The sequence below is a fragment of the Rissa tridactyla genome, chromosome 4, assembly GCF_028500815.1.
Source record: "Rissa tridactyla isolate bRisTri1 chromosome 4, bRisTri1.patW.cur.20221130, whole genome shotgun sequence".
NCBI classification, from domain to species: Eukaryota; Metazoa; Chordata; class Aves; order Charadriiformes; family Laridae; genus Rissa; species Rissa tridactyla.
Genome location: NC_071469.1, coordinates 81061264 through 81079091, shown reverse-complemented (window position 1 = coordinate 81079091; position 17828 = coordinate 81061264). Strand labels below are relative to the sequence as shown.

At 42.0% G+C, this 17828-nt stretch overlaps 1 protein-coding gene across 2 annotated transcripts; it reads right to left on the bottom strand.

Annotated features, from left to right (window-relative positions):
- Positions 1-614: 614 nt before the first annotated feature.
- On the bottom strand, positions 615-10638 carry POP4 (POP4 homolog, ribonuclease P/MRP subunit). 2 transcript variants are annotated; one of them, XM_054200253.1, is made up of 7 exons: positions 10591-10638; positions 10465-10517; positions 9770-9993; positions 9040-9117; positions 8760-8821; positions 8308-8409; positions 615-2452 (listed from the first exon to the last, which is right to left on the bottom strand). In XM_054200253.1, exons 1-7 carry the CDS (start codon positions 10595-10597, stop codon positions 2439-2441), a joined length of 540 nt encoding a protein of 179 aa, XP_054056228.1. In that variant the 5' UTR covers positions 10598-10638; the 3' UTR covers positions 615-2438. The 2 variants fall into 2 exon arrangements, with proteins under 2 accessions (XP_054056228.1, XP_054056227.1); XM_054200252.1 differs by lacking the exon at positions 615-2452 and adding an exon at positions 7401-7786 and having other exon boundaries at positions 10591-10636.
- Between the last annotated feature and the right edge of the window lie 7190 nt (positions 10639-17828).

Sequence of the window (17828 nt, the reverse complement as noted above, 5' to 3'; positions counted from 1 at the left end):
ACATGCTGTGGTGAAAAGTAGAGACAAGCTTATTTTCTTTTTTTTCTATCCTTATTCCTCTATATTTGTGTGCAGAAGAAATGGAAGTTCCCAAGGAGCCTGGACTGCAGAAGAATTCCACATGCCAGTGCTCTTTTCCCTCTCATTATCATACACTTGCAATCAAACTCTAATTTTTGAAATAAAAAACCTGCAGGATTCCTTATTGAGACTATTAAAGCTTCAATCTTCGTTATTTAGGACGGCTACTTACCTTTTACTCAATGAAGCCATAATGCAACTGCTCCTATAAAAACTATCGAAATGGCTACTGTGGCAGTGAGTAGATTTTCCTCCGTGTAAAATAATCCTCTGTGAATGAGACATAACTATCATTTACATTAATTAGGCAGCCATATAATGGGGTGTTCAATAGCTATTACATCATTTAAATTCTTCAGTGAGCACCTCAGCCACCCAAGAACCATCCAGCTGAACATTTCTAAGTCCATAATTTTGAAATAATCCTTTAGAGGAAGAATATGCATGGCAGAGTATTGCAGACAATTTCACCAAAAAAAATTCATTTTATTCAGATTTATGGGATTATTTTAACATTTACAAGAAGTGCATAATCCTGTTTTTCCCCTCCCTCCCAGAATAACAGTGCTATTAAGTCAAGTTTATTTTGGGGCTGATACTGTGTGTACACTAGAGGATGGCCAAGGAGCTTGTGGTCAGAGGTCTGTGTTGGCAGCTGGGCTCACATGCCCAACAAGCACATTTCCCTAAACATTCTGTTATGAGCCTGGGGCTTCAGAGCCACGTGGCTCAGCCAAGAAGCCCTGACTTACAGACAAGTGAGTGGAGTCATGCTTGAGGTTTTGATTTTGAAGTCTTAACTTCTGCCTTTAACAAGCATATGAGGACTTTAGGATTTACATTCCATTTTATTTATTGATTTAAAATTTGTGAGGTCAAGCCAAATTCCTTTGGCATTACTGATAATATACTTTCCAGAAACTATTATATGAATATTATAATTAATGTTCTAACTATATCATTATATATTTTTGTTTATTTTAAGATTAGTGTCTCATTCAAAAGAATGCACTTATGTTATAAGTCTAAGAGGTCCTTCTGAGAGCTGAAAGAAATAAGGCTGAATTTATTAACTAATACACCAGGAAGAGATTTCTGTTAACAGGCCTGTACTGCAAATCTGCCTATAGAAGGTGATGGTTACTAGAAGACTGGTCAGTGCCTAAAAGTGTATGAAAATAACATGGTTTAAATCAGTGTTGTTTGTCAACAGTTATGTACTATGGGTAATAGTTCCCAGCAGAATGAAAAAAAGTAATAGCCTAAAAATAGGCTGGGGAGCAGGGCAGGAGAGAGTGTAAAGTTTAGATTGTGCATTTTCCTTCAGCATCCTGGTTTAAAGCTATCTGTTATGTTATTTTAGTCAATTGTATACTAATTTTTTTTCTCTTCTTAATGGTTATAAGATACTATACCTTATCTGACTAATACAGTAACAGAAATCATCAGAGAGCTCTCTTAACAGGGAGAGCTCTTAATTCAGTATTAAATGTTGCTGGGTTCTCTGTAGTTCTCCATAATCCCTCTCCAACAGGCAGAGTGTGCAGATGTAGGTGTCAAAACCTGTCTGTAGGTAGAGCGCCAGGTACTGTTTGTTCTGCAGCCCGGGAGGGTTGTGTTTGCCAGATGTAACTGCTCCTCTCAGCAGCAGTGGATGCTTGATCCTCTATTTTTCACATTCACTCATTAATTTAATTAAACCAGTACACTGAGGGAGATTTCTGCCTTACCAAAATAATACATTTTCATCACAAACTGTAGGGAATGTGACTCAGAATTGGAGATAGTTACCATAGGAATGACAGATTTAAGGAAGGGGAGCGTGAGATAAAGGTGGGTCAAACCTCTGTGAAACTTCATGGAATTGGCTGTTGTCGGTGTGTAATTTGACCTGCTACGTAGGACCATGGTCTGGTGAATGTTGTAGCATGACAAGCTTTGTAAATCCATTTTTTGTTTGTCTAACAAGATGAATGACAGTGAGCATTTGTTATATAGGTCAACTAATGGATTTACCAAGGCCCTACATGCATATGAGCTCACCTTGGGTGCAAGAAGGCAATACAGCTGGGTTTAGAGGCACAGCTGATAAGAGTTAGTCTTTCAAAGTACTCAGGTGTTTTCCATATCAGGAGAGCCTTTTTGGAGTTTTGGTGTTGCCAGAGAGGCCAGCTGGGCATTTGCCTTAGCTGTGGTCGTGCAGGAGACCGGCCTAACGTAGCTGCTATTGTCTGTTGGGGACCTTCTATCCTGCTGGTACTGCCCAAATCTCACATGGTGTGTAGGCTGAAGAAAATGGATCTGCTGGAGCCAGAAAAGAGAGCTTGTGGATTGCTGAAGCCTCGTACTTGCATCACTTATGGTAAGGTCACTGCAGAGGCAAAGGGAGATTAGTTAGGGAAGTTGTAGCGTGTGTTGAGGAAGGAGTACGAACAGCAGGAGCTAGAAATTATCCATCCAGTGGTCTTCAGTGTGAAGGTGTCAGTGACTGCAGCAGAAATGATAAGGTGATCAGAACTTTTTGTTAGAAAACCTGTCTGTGTATGGTTTTGGCACTTGGAACTGGGGAATTGGCTTGTGTAGCTGCTCTGGTAAGGCCCTGAGGAATCAGTCTGTTTAGATAAAAGCAGTGCCACCCTGGTTTTGAGAAGACTCCTGTTCCCTGAAAACACGCTGCTGATGTAGAGGAGCAAGATGGTGTCTCAGGTCTAATGCAGTACAGTAGATCTTACCTGACATCACAGCTGTGTTTTAAGTGAATTTTAAAAGGACTAGAAGGAGTTGTGGAAAAAATGTGAACTATTCTGATTATATGAGACAAAGTATGCTATTTAAGAAAGGAGTTATAAGCAAAGATGTAAGTTATTTGATGGCAAACCTGTCAGTAGCTCTGCAGTGTGTGCTGGTTCTTTGGCGCATGCACACCAACAGAAACACCGGGCAGAGTATGGGCTTGGGCTGCTGTAAGAGCTCTGGCACAAGCTCAGCATTTCCCAGTCATGCTGACAAATGCCCAAGGACACCGTTTTCCTTGGAAAGTGAAAAATGTTGATAATTTTTAGATTATAAGCTGTGGCTTTTTTTCACTTCTCAAGGACTGCTTCATATTTATTTTTAGAATGTTAAAGGTTACCTCTGAATCTTTTATAAAAGCTTTATAAATAGCAGAAGTAAAGAAAAAGTGCTGATGTGGAGAAGGACCAATAGCCCCCAGTTGGTTAGTGTGTGACACAAGCAGTCTATAGCAAAATTGGAGTATCTTTTTCCCTAGAATAGTGGAACCTGGCAGATGATGCATAGAATTGCCAGTGTCACACCAATGAATAGCTGCAGCTTTTCTCTGCAGGATTTATTTCCCCTACCAAACTGATTCTCCTTCCCTTTGTTATTCAGTCTGAACTCTGACTCGCTTTGTTTTTGATTCTGTACTCTTTCTCACCCTATGCCGTTTTTTGGTCTCTTTCTATTTGAAAACACCACCAATGTTTCCAGTCAAGATTTCTATGATTTGCAAATAATGGTGCAAATAGCTAAGCCAGGTTTGCCTACTTTTTATGTACACCCCTCAGAACAAGTAGCTTACTTTTCCAGATCATAGCAGCCTGGCATAGCCATATCCTGTCCTTTTCTTTTGCAGTTCAATAGGGGCATTGTTCTAGTAAAAAATACTAGTTGCCCTTGCTGGGACGACTTCTTTGCAAAATGCAGCTGCTTATTAAGGACTGTGTGTTACTGTTCCAAATTATTTTAAGGCTTGTTTAACAAGAGTTGTTTGGTCAAAGGTTGCAAGAGGATTATAAATTATTCTTAACCTCTTGCATTGACATGAGTCCTCCCAGTTCTGAAATACTAAAATGGACAAAGAGAGTCTACTGAAGGGATGAACTTGTCCAAGGCTTGAGAATTCATTAAAAAAAGACTCTGGTCCAGATAAGAATTTTATGCTCTCTCTTAATGCTTCTCTAAAACATTGTGTGGCTTGAATATATAGAGTTAACGTCAGCTACGTGCAGCTGCGATTTCAGTATTTAATATGAGGTTCCCAAGGAGAGTCCCAGGAGGGTTGTTTTGGGGGTTCCCATTGTATTGCTGTGTAATCCATCTTTTAGAGAAGTATTAAAAAACCCCTCAAATACAAAATTCTATGTGTTTTCTTGGATGTGACTTTCCTTTAATTTCAAGCATTTCCTACAATGAATTATTTTGAGGTTTCAAACAGAAATTATGGGGTTTTTTGTTTGTTTTCCCATTCCTGCTTAAATGTTCAAAATTCAGTAACTGGATTGTTGACAATTGTTTTAGTTCAGATTGGTTATAAATATATGTGTTCTTGTGTATATTATATATCCATAGTAATAGGAAAGCAGAAATGCGTAATGTAGTGAGATAGTATATTGCTCATTGTCATTCATTATTCTCTGGTTAGCCTTTTCTTTAGTGAGAGTTTAGGTATAAAAATCATAATGAAAAATGTGTCTCTGCTGTATGCAATTCAGTATTGAGCATTCGAAGGAAGAGGCATGTTAGAGGCAGCTGTGATTAGTGCTCCAATTTTCTAATATTAAACTATTAAGTTTTTACTATCTCAGCTAATGAAGAGACGGGGAATGGTCATGAATCATCAAGGAAGGACTGGTGAGCAGTCATTTTCAAGTTAGCCATATTCTAAGGAAGTTCCTTTACAAGCAACAGGGAGTTTAATGAGTTCTAGTGAAAGACAAACACAGAGCTGTGTTCTGGAGAAAGTAGATGGGACAGGGGTTTGGTTCAAGGAGCTGATGGGTAGACAGTGATACCAGCGGTCTGCAGGAGCGATTTAGCTGAGGTAATTTATGGGGGCTGTTTGGAACACGTCACCTAGTCATTACGAAAAGGCCTCTTCAGATGATTTACCAACTGCAGTCAAGGCATCTTGAATGCATTGGCTGTTCAGCTCTCCTGTTATTCTTCATTTGTCATCTGTCTTTATGTGCTACTAGCATGGGATTACCTTGAGGAGACCTTTGAACATCTCTTCAGCACTCCTCACTGTAAATAATGAATGCCTTGCTATTATTTATCGAAAAGGACTGCTAGGCAGCGTTTGTCTCTTTTGGTTGCTGAAATAGTTTAAAAAATGGAAATGCCAGTAGCTGTGCAAAGCTGTATTGTGTTCATCTATGTGTCCATATGGTAGAATATGGTATGTCCTTCACAGCACAATGAAACATGATTGTGCCTAATTCCAATTTGTATGGCATTCCTATTAATGATGTCTATTTAAGACATCCATTAAAGGCCCTTAATGTTGATTAACTGGACTATGCCAATAAAGTTCTATTAGCTTCTCCGTATTAATTTAATATTATAGGCATTTAACAGATGTCTTAATTAGATGTTACACAGAAGGCTATGAGCAAAATTAAAATTAGGTCATTTTCCTGAAAGGAGAGTTGCTGCTATGATTTATGCTTTCTACCACTTTGTTTGTTTTTCCTCCCGACCTCTCACAGGAAACCAAGGGATTTAATTTCAGAGAATGTTGAGAGAAGTAATGGGTACTAGGTAGAATAACAGCTCAGGTCTAACAACTTTAACGGATTACTTCACAGATATAAATTCATTGAAAAAATCTTCTGCTCTTTGGCACTTTCAAGTGTGTTTATTCATATTTTCAAAAGCTTTCACAGTGTTTCTCCTACTTTCCCATTGGTGTGAAATGACTGTATTTTCCCTGTATAAAATATACTTCTCTAGCAAAACTAGTCTGTTTTCCCCATCTCAAAGGCAGTACTTCATAAAATTGCAATGAATATTTCCATACCAACCGCTTTATTACTCGACTTTTCAAAGGGGGCAGTCTGTTGTTCTCGAAAACTAGTATTGCCCATGCTGTGATTTCAGCTTATCAGTCTGGTTCAGTGATGCTCAATCTGGTCTGCGCCTGAGGCATCACGCTGGAGAGATGCAGCTCTCCTGTAACCTCTCCCAGCAACAGGTCCAGAAGGGAAGTAGGAGCTTTGGAGACCAACTGACTGAGGGCTGACTGGCACCGTTAATGTTTTCATAAGACCTGGGGGCGTTGGAGGTGTTGATGATCTTTGGCTTTCTTGTGGCAGATATATGGCTTGTGCCCTGTGGTGTGGATAAGAGCTCTAGCTGGAGCTCCTCTCCTAACCCCAGGTATGTGAGAGAACAGCTATGTTCTCTTTAAAGAAATGACCCTGGTTGGCTATGAGCACTTGAGTGGTGGCTGGGAAAATCTCCTCTTCCTAGATATGGGTCTTTCATTTGACTCTGAAATAGACTTCATTATTTACATTGAAAGCTTCTGAAAGCTATCTTTATATTATAAACACCATAGAGGTGCTTTTATAATAGAAAAGTTAAGTGATCTAAATACAGAGGTCACTACCACCTCTCTAACAAGTCAACCCTGCTGATGAGAGATTGTAATCGGTGCAGCCAAAAAAGGATCCTTGAAGTATATAGTAAAAAAAATTATGAAAACAGGAGATAAAAGGTTTTAAACACCAGAAGCCTCCTCACAAGTGGTGTTGTATAAAGGGTGGTTGGTGAGTTTAGAAGATGTACACTATGAAACTACCTGACTCCTTGTGTCCTACTGATGTAGTGCTTACAAACAGGTGATAAAAACTAAGTGCCGTCTATGCCAGACTTCTTTAAAATTGTGTGTAACATGTATATTTTAATCAGAATAAAGGTATATTTTTAAAGCATAGATCATAGACACCATGTCTAAATATATACAAAAATAGGCCAGAGTAAAGCCCTATGAACAGGTTAAATATTCATAAAGCAATTTTTGGGTAATTTAAGTACAAGATTGAATGGGGGTCATTTCCGTCTTTGAATTTCTAGCTTCAAGTGCTTCACTGTTACATGATGTGTTGTGTTCCCTGCACTCTGGCATGACAATATATATTTACTAATATAGACATATCTGATTTAATATTAAAGTAGTATGTTATTGGTAAGCAAACAGCTTGCAGGGCTGCATTACATGTTTGATATGTTTATATTTTCATGCATATACATGTTATCTGCAACTATTAACCACAGGGAAGGAGCTATTCAAGGTAAAACATATCGGCTGAAACAACTTGCATACGCTTGCACCAGGCAAAGATGTTGACGTTGGCCCAGGAACAATGATTATAAAAGAGCAGTCGTCATCACCTGTAGTCTCATTATGAGCATATTATAGGCAGATAAAGCCCAGTTTATACAGATGGCAACAATAACATTTATCACAGACTTACAAGATGCAATTTTCATTGTGCAAATTTATAATTATATATTGAAACAGAAGTCAGGTAACCAATACTAATCATGTAAGTTTAATAAAAGCCAGAATGTTATATACAAATAACGAAACAGATACAATAAACTCCAACAGTCTGAGAGACTGCTTTAAAGACAACAGATACTAGTCATTCTTCAGTAAGAAGAAATACTTTAGAAATATTTCACATAGCTCTTCCATTTTCAATCTGCCAGAAAACCTGGCCTTTAAACTGCAGGAAAACAGCAGACATTTATCTTAATATTTCCGATTTTCCATGAAATCATAGGTCAATAGTTCCTTTCAGCTTGAACTTTTTTGCAGATCGCTCACTTGCTCTAAGCTGGAACTTGCTTCCATAGATGTAGGAAATGAATCCATCAATCTCCAAGCTAAATACATTGTTAAGTTTTGGAACAACTGAAAATGCAAATGGAAAGAAATTAACAAAAGTGGTCTAATGTAAATCCCTGTTATGAAATATACTGATATACCAGGGTATATTATTCACATGTAGACTTGAGGTCTGCCACATTTCAAGGTCTTTATGCTTTAGCAAGAAGACATAGAAAAGAAAAATAACCAAAACTTATAAATATTAAATTGGAATTACTAAAGCTAGTCCTCTTCCAGGAGCATGCAGTAAGTATTGCAGAGAACATCTAATATGAATCAGGTGAATGAGCCATAAGCATAATCATGTTGGGTTCATTGGAAATGCTTTTTTTTTTTTTTAATTGCCCATTTCTAATGAGATACTTTCTTGGTAAGATATTGAGCTGTTACGTAGCCGTTACAAAGACATTGACTTCTGCCATTCCATGCAAAGAAAGAAAAGCACTGATATAACAATGTTCTCAGAGGTGTAAGACGAACAGTGTTTTGAAGAAACTTCTCATTATTCAAGTTGTGAAAAGCATTGAAAAAATCATCTTATATACCTTTTAATTTGTCCTCTTTCGTGATAATTTTGAAGACGTGTTTAAATTCCTGTAGAACGATTCCTGTAATCCCAACGTAAGAGGGGCACTTTGATTTTGTGACTGAAAGAACAGAAGTACGTAGGTTATTAGAAAATTTCAGATTCAGTCAGTTTATTTGCTCTTCTACAGTTGCTTCATGATTTTAAAAACTGGTTTGCAATATTCTGAAATAATGCAATTACAGTAATCACTGGTAAAACTTGCAGCTAATCTTTTTAACTCACATGATTTCTAAGAGCAGTTGAAAAGTAATTAGCATTGATAAGTAGAGAGAGAATCCATCAACATATGATCTCAGCTATGTGATTCCAGAGTTAACACCGAAAGGAATTTAAAAATAAACACCTGAAATATAGGAATGTCTACTGAACTTCAGATGACTTTTATAAAAGAAAAAAAAAAAAGAATACCTGTAACAATAGCTCCATGGAGATCAGCTTTTAGCAGCTTGCCCTGAACCATATGTGGTTGCCTTGAAGAAGAGGGTGGGATCAGGGAAGAGGGGGAAAAAAAATTATATGGAAAGTCAGGTTTATAAAATGTGATGGTGGCTATTGAAATCGTGGTCAAAGGTTACAGAAATAGTACGTATCCTTATCAAGTCACTGTGATGTTTCTATCAGTAACTCAGTTAACCTGCAAGTATCTATTAAATCAAAACAACACTAATTTTAAAATATCTCAACTTACGCATCTGGTTTAAGGCCATGACATAGGTCTCTGATGTACTGTTTCCAGAGTTCATGTAATGGTAGAAAGATGGCATATCTGCAGTAAAAAGTCAAAAAGTATTACACAAAAACTTCATTATCAAAAAAATCTGTTGATTACTGAAGGAATCCATATTTACCATCAGAGTTAAGACTAACATTTATAAGTTTTGTAATCTGGTCTCATAACTTAACCTTTGAGGTAAGCCACTCCAAACAATAGGTTTGCTTTATAAAAAAAGGCACAAACTAAGTATGCTCCTCTCTATCAACCCAAAATGGTGCAGTGTTTTAGAGGACTGGGCTATGGCTAACACCGAAACCATTTCTATTCTGTTACCTCCCCACTTATTTCATGTTAGTAACAGCAGGGGCGTTACTCGACATGCATTAGTTGGAGGAACCTGATGCAGAATTTAGACTCTCTGGTCACAGGCAGTCTAACTTTAAAAACTGAAATCCGGGTTGATTGTACTTGGGTTTGATTTCTTGTTATATTTAGCTACCCAAAAGGAAAGAGAACCAGTAACAAAGAGAATGGAACTTTCCAACTATACAGACAAAATAATTGTTTTCTTATGGTGAAATGCCACGGAGTCTCAGGCTGAGTTTGCATGCTGCAGGGTTAGTAGTTAGTATCCACACGTACGTGCTGCTGCTTTTCCACACTTCCTACTTTTACTACACAAAGGAAATATTTAAGATCTTACCTTTGCTGTTCGGGTTCAATTTCAAAAAGACGCATTTCTCGCCTTTGCTTGGCAGTAAAACCTTTTGTTTTCTTCCTCTTTTGCTTTGTCTTTTTTTTGGAATAATGCTCAAGAACTACAGCTTTCCGAGTTAGTATATCCTGGATAGCTTCATCTTTCTTTTTTGGCATACTGCGTTTCAGGAAGGCATTTACAAAGGCTTTGGCCTCTTCTGATCCTTGAGGCTAGGGATATTGTAAAAGATACTTTAAAATATTAAGTTGTAATTAAATTAAGAACTTGCTGCTGACTAGTAGTTTTATTGAGTTGACAAAAGCACCCCAGGAATGAGAGATCTGCACAAAAGTAATACTAAATAGGAAATGTTGACAGGCCGAGACCTGGTGCGTGTGAGGGCCTACGGTTTTCTCACATCGCTTTGGGTAATGCCGAAACTGGGGAGAAAACGCCGATTTTTTGCGTTCGGTCCCACACGACGCATTCAGACGCCAAAGCTAGAGCGTCTGAATCCTGATCTCATCGGACGGGGGAAACCGATGCCGGACACTCCCCCCGACACACACACACACAAATATCCCGCGCTGGCAGACGGAGGTTCCGTGCGGCTGCGTGAGACGAGGGCTGAAATCGCCACGGAACCGCCGGCGCTGCCCCCGGGACGCCCCGCCGGGCAGGGCCTCCGCGGTGGGCGGTACCTGGAGGCGCAAGCCCGCCGTCTCCCTCGGCGTCAGGCGGCGGTACAGCTCCCCTGCAAGGCAGAGCGGGGCAGGGCGTCAGGCGGGGCCGCCGCGCCGCGGCCCCCCGCGCCCACCGGCACTCACCCTCCATCGCGGCGGCCGCCGGCGCTTCCGGCGCAGGTGGCGGACGTCACGGAGGCGACGTGCGCCGGTGCAGCGCTGCGGCTCCCAGGGCTGGCCGCCAGGGGGCGCCGGTGCGTGCCGCCTTCATCGCCCGGGGCGGGCCCGGGGGCGGCGCGCTAGCCCAGGTGTGTGAGTGGGGGGGGGCCCGGGAAAGGAACGGCGAGCGGGCCTTTTTCTGTAATTATCATGTGCTTAAACGAACCTCGCGGCGCAGCCCGGCGCGTGTAAGGCTCGCGGGGCCCCTCAGGGCGTGGGGGTGGCGCCGCGGTGGCCTGGCCTGCCCGGGACCGGAGCTCGGGCCTGGACGCTGCTGAGCCCCCGCGGAGGTCAGGCTGAAGAGAATTGTTCGATTCTGCTTGCTGAAAAAAAAGGCTTTTATAGAGAGTTTACACTACTCAGCGTATCAGAAGACAGACCATCTTGTTACCGTCTCCCCCACTGCTGGTTAGGGTAGTAAATCCCAGCCTTAACCTCAAATTTCAGAGGCTGCCTGCTGGAGGGAACCAAGACCCCTGTGCGTCCTGGGCAGAGGAGCCTCCCTCCATATACCAGCATTTATGGGTTGTTGCCTGGCGTGGCTGGCACCAGGGTCTGCACACTCAAGGATCCCAAAGAGCTCGGTCTCCCTCATAAATCACAAACCGTGGTAGACCCTGGTTTAGAGGGAAGCCATCGCTAAGACCAAAACGCGTAGAAAAGAACATAAAACGGAAGTGATATTGCTTATTGCAACCATGAGGCTCTACAAAGGGGGAAGCTGTGGCCAGGGTAGATTGTTAGATTAGCCATTTAGATTAAGCTAGCTAGGGACCATTCAATGCCTTCAACTAATGTCAGTTACGTTGCTATTATTACACAAATCACAGGTTTATTTCAGCAGAGATCAGGATGCAAAACTAACATTTCTAGCCAGAATCAAGGAAACAGTCATAGAAAATGAAATCTGGCTATTATTTATCTCTTTTATACTAACAAATTCTCTGACTTGTGAGAGTAAGTTGAGTGCCAGATGTCATCGTACCTTCTGTAGCACAGGCCACCTCATTTTCTCTAATTATCCACCACTTCAGTGTGATCATGTACACTTGGAGCAGACAAGTCTGTTGTTCACGTGGTGATTTGTTAGCGTCCTTCCCACAGTAACAGTGTTGCTTTAGAATCTGGATGCTTGTTGTGATGGGCAGCCTGGGCATATCAACCCTCGCTTCTGCCTCATCCTGCAGTTGCTCCCACCAGAGATGCTGGGACATTCATTTCCACCTTTCCATCCTGCAGCCCCGCTCACCTTCTTTAGTTGCCCCATCGCCCAGCATTTACAAATGCAGTGCTGGAGCCAGCCACTGCCTAAGCTTCCCAGGCTCTGGGCAGGTGCAGACCCTCTCTGCCCCCTGCCAAAGTTCTTCCTGTCCCACTTCTCTTGGTAGGAGAGAGCGTTTTTTTTCCTAGTCCCAGCCTGTCCTTCAACGCCTTTCCAGCCATAGCCCTCACTACCATTGCAGGTACCTGGCTCTTGCATGCCCTCATTCAGCTATTCCCAGTAGCTAACAGTGTGTCAAATGCTACTGTACTGTGCCGGTACTCACACACCGCAGAACATGAGATCTTTCTTTAAAATCTATCCCCATGTTTCTAGCAATCAAAGTAAAAAAATCAGGAAGATGCCGTTCGCTGTGGGGTTTACCTCCTCTGATATGTTGTTGCCTCTCTCCTCCTGGGATAGGACAGCCTCTTGCTGTACAACAGGGACGTACTTTGAAACCAGAGTGCCAGTTCCTTTTCCTTGCCAGCCTTAGTCCCAATTCATGCTGCCCTCTGCTCAGACATGATGGTTCTCCAAATACAGAAGAGGTTTATATTCTCGTCACAGGGGGATATTGTCTCAGCAGATAATTAAGCACTGCTTGGTAAAGGATACTTAGGGAACAAGTTACTGAGACAGGGTATAGGAAACAGGATGATTTTGTTGAGTGCTGCTGTGGAGCACAAAGGCACTAAAGTGGTCTCTAACAGGGAATAATATTGTAGATCTCTCTGTATGTGTGTAAAGAAGAAAGGGCCGGTCTCTGCAGAGCATTAAGCGTGAGCACCTGTGGGTTTGTATCACAGCCCTCCTGGCAGTTAAGTACATTGCCACAGCAAGCAGATCTCTTGGTTTTACAAAGCATGGACTCCTTGAGTTGTCATTGCTACTAAGAAAAGATCAATTTTCATGAATGGAGTACCAGGATAAGCACTATGGGTCTTCAGGGCCATATGAGTGCTCCTTCACTGGATTTATGCTGCAATTCCTAGGGCACTTCAGGGATTAATAGTCAAATCAGTGTTGGCAGTGCTGGTATTGTAAATCCAATGATCCAGGCTAAACTGGTGCCTGGGGAAGCCAGTCTCTTCCAACAGCTCTACATCTTCATTTCCCAATTTATCTTCAGATATAAAGTCTGAGGGAGGGAGATCAGCATGTTAGTGTGTGTCCCAGCAAGAAGGCTCCACATCACGAGTCGAGATTCCCATCAAATAAACATGAAAAAGAATAGGCAAAGAAATAGAGAAACCAGAGAGTATGCAAAGACAGTTTGTATGTAAGAAAGAGAAGGCCCGGAGAAATGAGGAAAGATGGGTAAAATGTGAGTATAAAAGAAGTGGAGTATGCAAACCAAATAATTATAATGCATGTTTCCGAATGTGCAACATCACCTGCTCTGCCTGTTTTAGTGCTTAGGCTTTTGAAGCATTTTACTTCAAGTAAATCACTTTGGAATAGGCTTATAGTGATATAAATCCCTAATACTTATTATTAATACCAAGTTATAGGTGCCAAATTTGGAATTTCGTATTCTATTAGATATATATGGCTTTATTTTTTGCTCAATAATAATAATAATGATAATAATACCTATGCAAAAACCCAACAAGGAAGCAATCTAACTGTGTGCACTAGGGGGCCATATTGCTGTACCTGTAAGTACTGTTGAATTACAGTAATGGGGAAAAAAACTTGTGCCGGCCCGGCTAGGTGGTAGCAGTGTCTTGGGGAAAGTTGAGTGAATCTGGGAGCAATTAGAGAAGGAGCTTTATATTCAGAGTCACGGAAAGCTAAACCTTGAGATGCAGAGTGACCAAAGATGGTAATTAAAGATACTTGTGTGACACAAGAATAGAAAATCAGCGTTTTTTTTTTTAAAAGAGCATAATTATGAACTGAAGTAAGAGATGAGCAGAAGTGTATGAAGTTAACTGATGCGTGTAAAAAGTGACTGGATTATAATCACTGTTATGCTTTTGCTGGTTGTCATTGATACAAGAAATAAATACCATAATTCTCTAGATAGACTGTCTCAACAAGTGTTTGAGCTCTCAAGGTCAATATAGTTTATTCCTCTTGGCCAAATTGTATTAGCAGCTGAATTTAGTCCCTAGGGACATTTGTACTGGTGAAAATAATTTCCATTTAAAACCCTCTGATGTGATTTCCTCTATCCAGATATCAAGCTGCCAATTTCCACCCCCTTCCCCAGGGTTATGCTGAAGCAGGGTGCAGCCAGCCTGTGCAGGTCCCTCAGCTGTCCCCCCCACCTCCTGCCTGTGTCTCACCGCCCCTCCGCTGCTGCCTGTGCCTCCTCCGGCCCCCATCTCCTTTCGGCCTGGCAGGGAGTGCAGGGATGCTGTGTGCCAGCATTTTTAGGGCTGACTGTGCCCTGCATACCCTGCTTCCTCCTAGCTCTGGCTGTGCAGCGTCGGGGCGGTGCCGCTGTGCCATGTGCAAGTCGTTTCCAGGATTTCAGTGCTCATGGTTCCCTGGAAAAACCATTCTAGGAAAGGGTCATGTCTGGGGGGGTGGCGGTGGGCGGGCAGAGTGAGAACTGCCACCCAGCCAGGTGGGTGACAGAGTATTTGATACCAGTAGCCTGAATGTTCATTTCATGTCAGTGTAGGTTTGCTAGAGGAAAGTTTGTAAGTGTTGTGTGTGGGAGCCCAAACTCTTGAATTACAGGTTTGGCTGATGGATTGTAGACGGCTGTGGTTGGTTAATGGGTGTCATCTTTTGATCTACCCTGTATCCCACAAATGTTTCTTTTCCGTAAGTTTTTCTGCTTTATCAGCTTGTCTTTAACTCATGGATTAGGATGGGATGTGCCCCCCCAGCTGATAAACTATTGTTTTCAGCTGAAGGTTCATTATTTCCTGACAGTCCCAGCTCCTTGTCATCTGGAATTGCAGGTACCACTTCAGGGTGAATAAAAAAGACTGGCTTTTCTGTGTGTGAAGGAAATAAGAAAACGCTCGGAAACATAATCCAAATGTGTCTTAGTAGCACAGAAATCAGACGGAAATAATAATCCCAAAATGTTTTCAGAAAACGTCAATGATTTAAAAGCCGGGTTTTAAAACGAAAAGAAAGCAAGCAGCAGGGTTTTTGGGAGGCCGGTTGCAGGAGCCCGTCCGTGCCAGGGCGGCTGCTCTCGCTAGAGGGCAGCCCGGCACCGGCGTCGGCCGAGTGAAGCTGGAGATGGGCTGCTGAGTACTATTGATGAATGTTCTGTACGTGTTATCATTCAAATAACTGTTTCAAGTCAAAGAAAAAAAAATTAAAAATGGTTTCCTTTTCCTCCAGGAAGAGCTTGTTTGCAGCTGCTTCTTTAGCATACAGGACTCCAGTTGTCCCATACAGCAACCTCTTCTGCATCACAGTAAAATTACCAGCGTAAAGAGGATTTTGAAGAGATTCAATTTCACCACAAGTTAAGGAGCCCACTTTTTTAAACACCAATATATTTTTATATCAAAATAAGAAGCTCTATCCTTCTTAAAATACTAAAAATATGTGGGACTAGAATACCTTGGAGATAACTACTGCAAACTAGAACTACCCAGCCCTGCCTCACAGACCAGTGCTAAAAAAGCAAGACTTTCTCCCAAAAACAGTAACTAGGAGCCAGTAAGCTGAGGCTTTGGCAGCTGACGTTTGGTTTCCTTGCACGCTGAGATCACGTATGATCCAAACACACATCAGGATGACAGACACCACTGCTGCTCCTGAACAGCTTGTATTTACTAATTAATACCAGCATTCTACATTCATGTATTATTCCATGACAGTCTGTCTTAGAGTTGTTACTTTTGCTGGGTTTCGAGTCTCATTTAGATCTTGTTGAATATTTTATTTTATTTATACTTTTATATACTATATATATACACTATATATAATTACCATTGGCTTACATGTGATAGGGATGTATGATGCAAAATGAGTATTAAAAACGATAAATTATAAAGCAACAATCGTCATGGGAGTTATAGTAAATTGAACAGTTTAATATATTTCATTTGGCTTTAAACTTTTGTTAGAAAAGGGTTGTCAAACTCTGCAACCCTGTGTGACATGGTTTGCTTGTCTCGACTTGGCACTTCACCCATGGTAAGTTAAGTTTTGGCCAAAAATATGTTCCTGCATACTGCGTGTTACTATTTGTAACAGAGTGCAATAGAAAAATGGTACCTCGAATCGCTTCATGCTGCAGTACTGCGGCTGCTGCAGGGTTTGTGCATGCCTGTCAGCCAGGGTGATTCCTCTGGTCACCTCCAAACCTCCTGGCACTGCCAGGCCACCCACGTGCTCAGGGACCACACACAGTGAGCTCCTGAACATAGAGGAGTGTTTTACATGTGCTGTGCGTAACTCAGGGCTCTGGAGCAAGACGAAGCAGTTTTTACTAGGACTAAGGTGGCAGGAAGGAAGAGGCACTTTTTGCGCAAGGCTTATGTTAAAATAATTTATGTCTCACTGAAGCATCTTTTGCTGCGTTTCCCAGAAAGTGCTTAAGCACTAACTGCTTGGGTCAGAGTCGGGGCAGAGGGCACCCTGCAGCTCGGGGGGCTGCTCCTGCTGCCCTGACCCACCAAGGAGCAGAAGGCTCCAGCTGCACAGGGCAGGGTTTGCAATGAGCTGCCTCCTACACAGCTCAGAGCCAGCAGGTGCTTTGTGCCAAACTGCCAGCGTGCCTGGAGTTAGGAACTGGGATGAAATCCCAAGAAAGTTGAAAAGGTTCATTAATTAAACGGATACAAATTTCTCATTTTTCCTCTGTAATCAGGTGTCTTTCTCAAAGGCATCACTATCAGCAAGGCCCTGTTCCTGCCAGACTCTTTCGAAGTAACACAGGCTGTCAGGAGTGTACTGTTCTTTTGAATAAAACGACTCAGCTTGCACTCTCCTTGTTCAGGAGAGGCATTGCTGAGTCCACACACATGAATGCCTCATCTGCCGAGGCACCATATAACTCCAGGTCCCACTGGTTTGAACGTGTCTCTTGTCACAACACACTAGCTCACGCAAGTCCTGCCCGTGGGACATGTGTGTCTCCACAAATTCAGGTAGTGTGACCCAGAAAAAACAAGTGAAAAGTATTTATCTGTTGAAACTGGGCTGAAGGAGCTCCGTGATGTCAGCTCCTGAACTAGCGATGTCCTGAGCTGCTGCCTGAGGCAATAAGAGATAACAGCTGCTTTACCCTGGTATTATGGAGTGGTGTGCGTCACACAGGTTACTTATAACCCATAACACCATCTGTGACTATGCTGGTGATGCATGTAGACAGCATTTTTCCTTTTTTAATGGTCCTCGTATCTCCATTAGCTTTTTATCAACCAGTTAGAGAGGCACTGGTGACAGCATAAAGTGTGGCCCACACTATCAAGAGGCATTCAGGCAGATCCCTCTCACTGGGCTGCCCTGGAGGGCTCTGAGCCATGTGCTCAGGAGTCTCAGCGTTTCCACTTGAAGTTTTCATACATGGGAGGATGAAATTAGTCGCAGCATCTGGGGGTTGTGACTCCCACTGCAGGCAAGGTCTTTATGAGCGGTGGCCAGCTGCTTGCATGGAGCTGGCGGTGAGGCTTTCAGCTCCCTCGCCGTAATCTGATTTCTTCTGAACTGCCGGTGTGTGGTGGGGCAGTGAGGGGGTTAATGCTGCTGGATTGCTTTGATAATTGAAAAAAAAAAAAAAAAAGCCCATCCAAAGCCAACCAAAAAAAACCCCCTGTTTGAGGTCAGTGCTCTAGTAAGTGCCTTTTAAAGAAACAATAACCTGGTGCAATAGAAAATATTTTGTCCATCTCTTCAGTAGAAATCTGATAAACCACGGAGAGAGGCAGGTGTCCAAGGAGATAAAAGTAATAAATGTGGCTGCAGTTCTGGCGTG

Bases quoted from the DNA above. Each gene is read 5' to 3' on its own strand.
- POP4 (XM_054200252.1), bottom strand. The intron at 9,994-10,464 runs GTACCGCCCACC...CAATATCCCTAG, and splicing joins CGGCGGGCTTGCGCCTCCAG to CCTCAAGGATCAGAAGAGGC. The intron at 9,118-9,769 runs GTAAGATCTTAA...TTTTTACTGCAG, and splicing joins ATTGAACCCGAACAGCAAAG to ATATGCCATCTTTCTACCAT.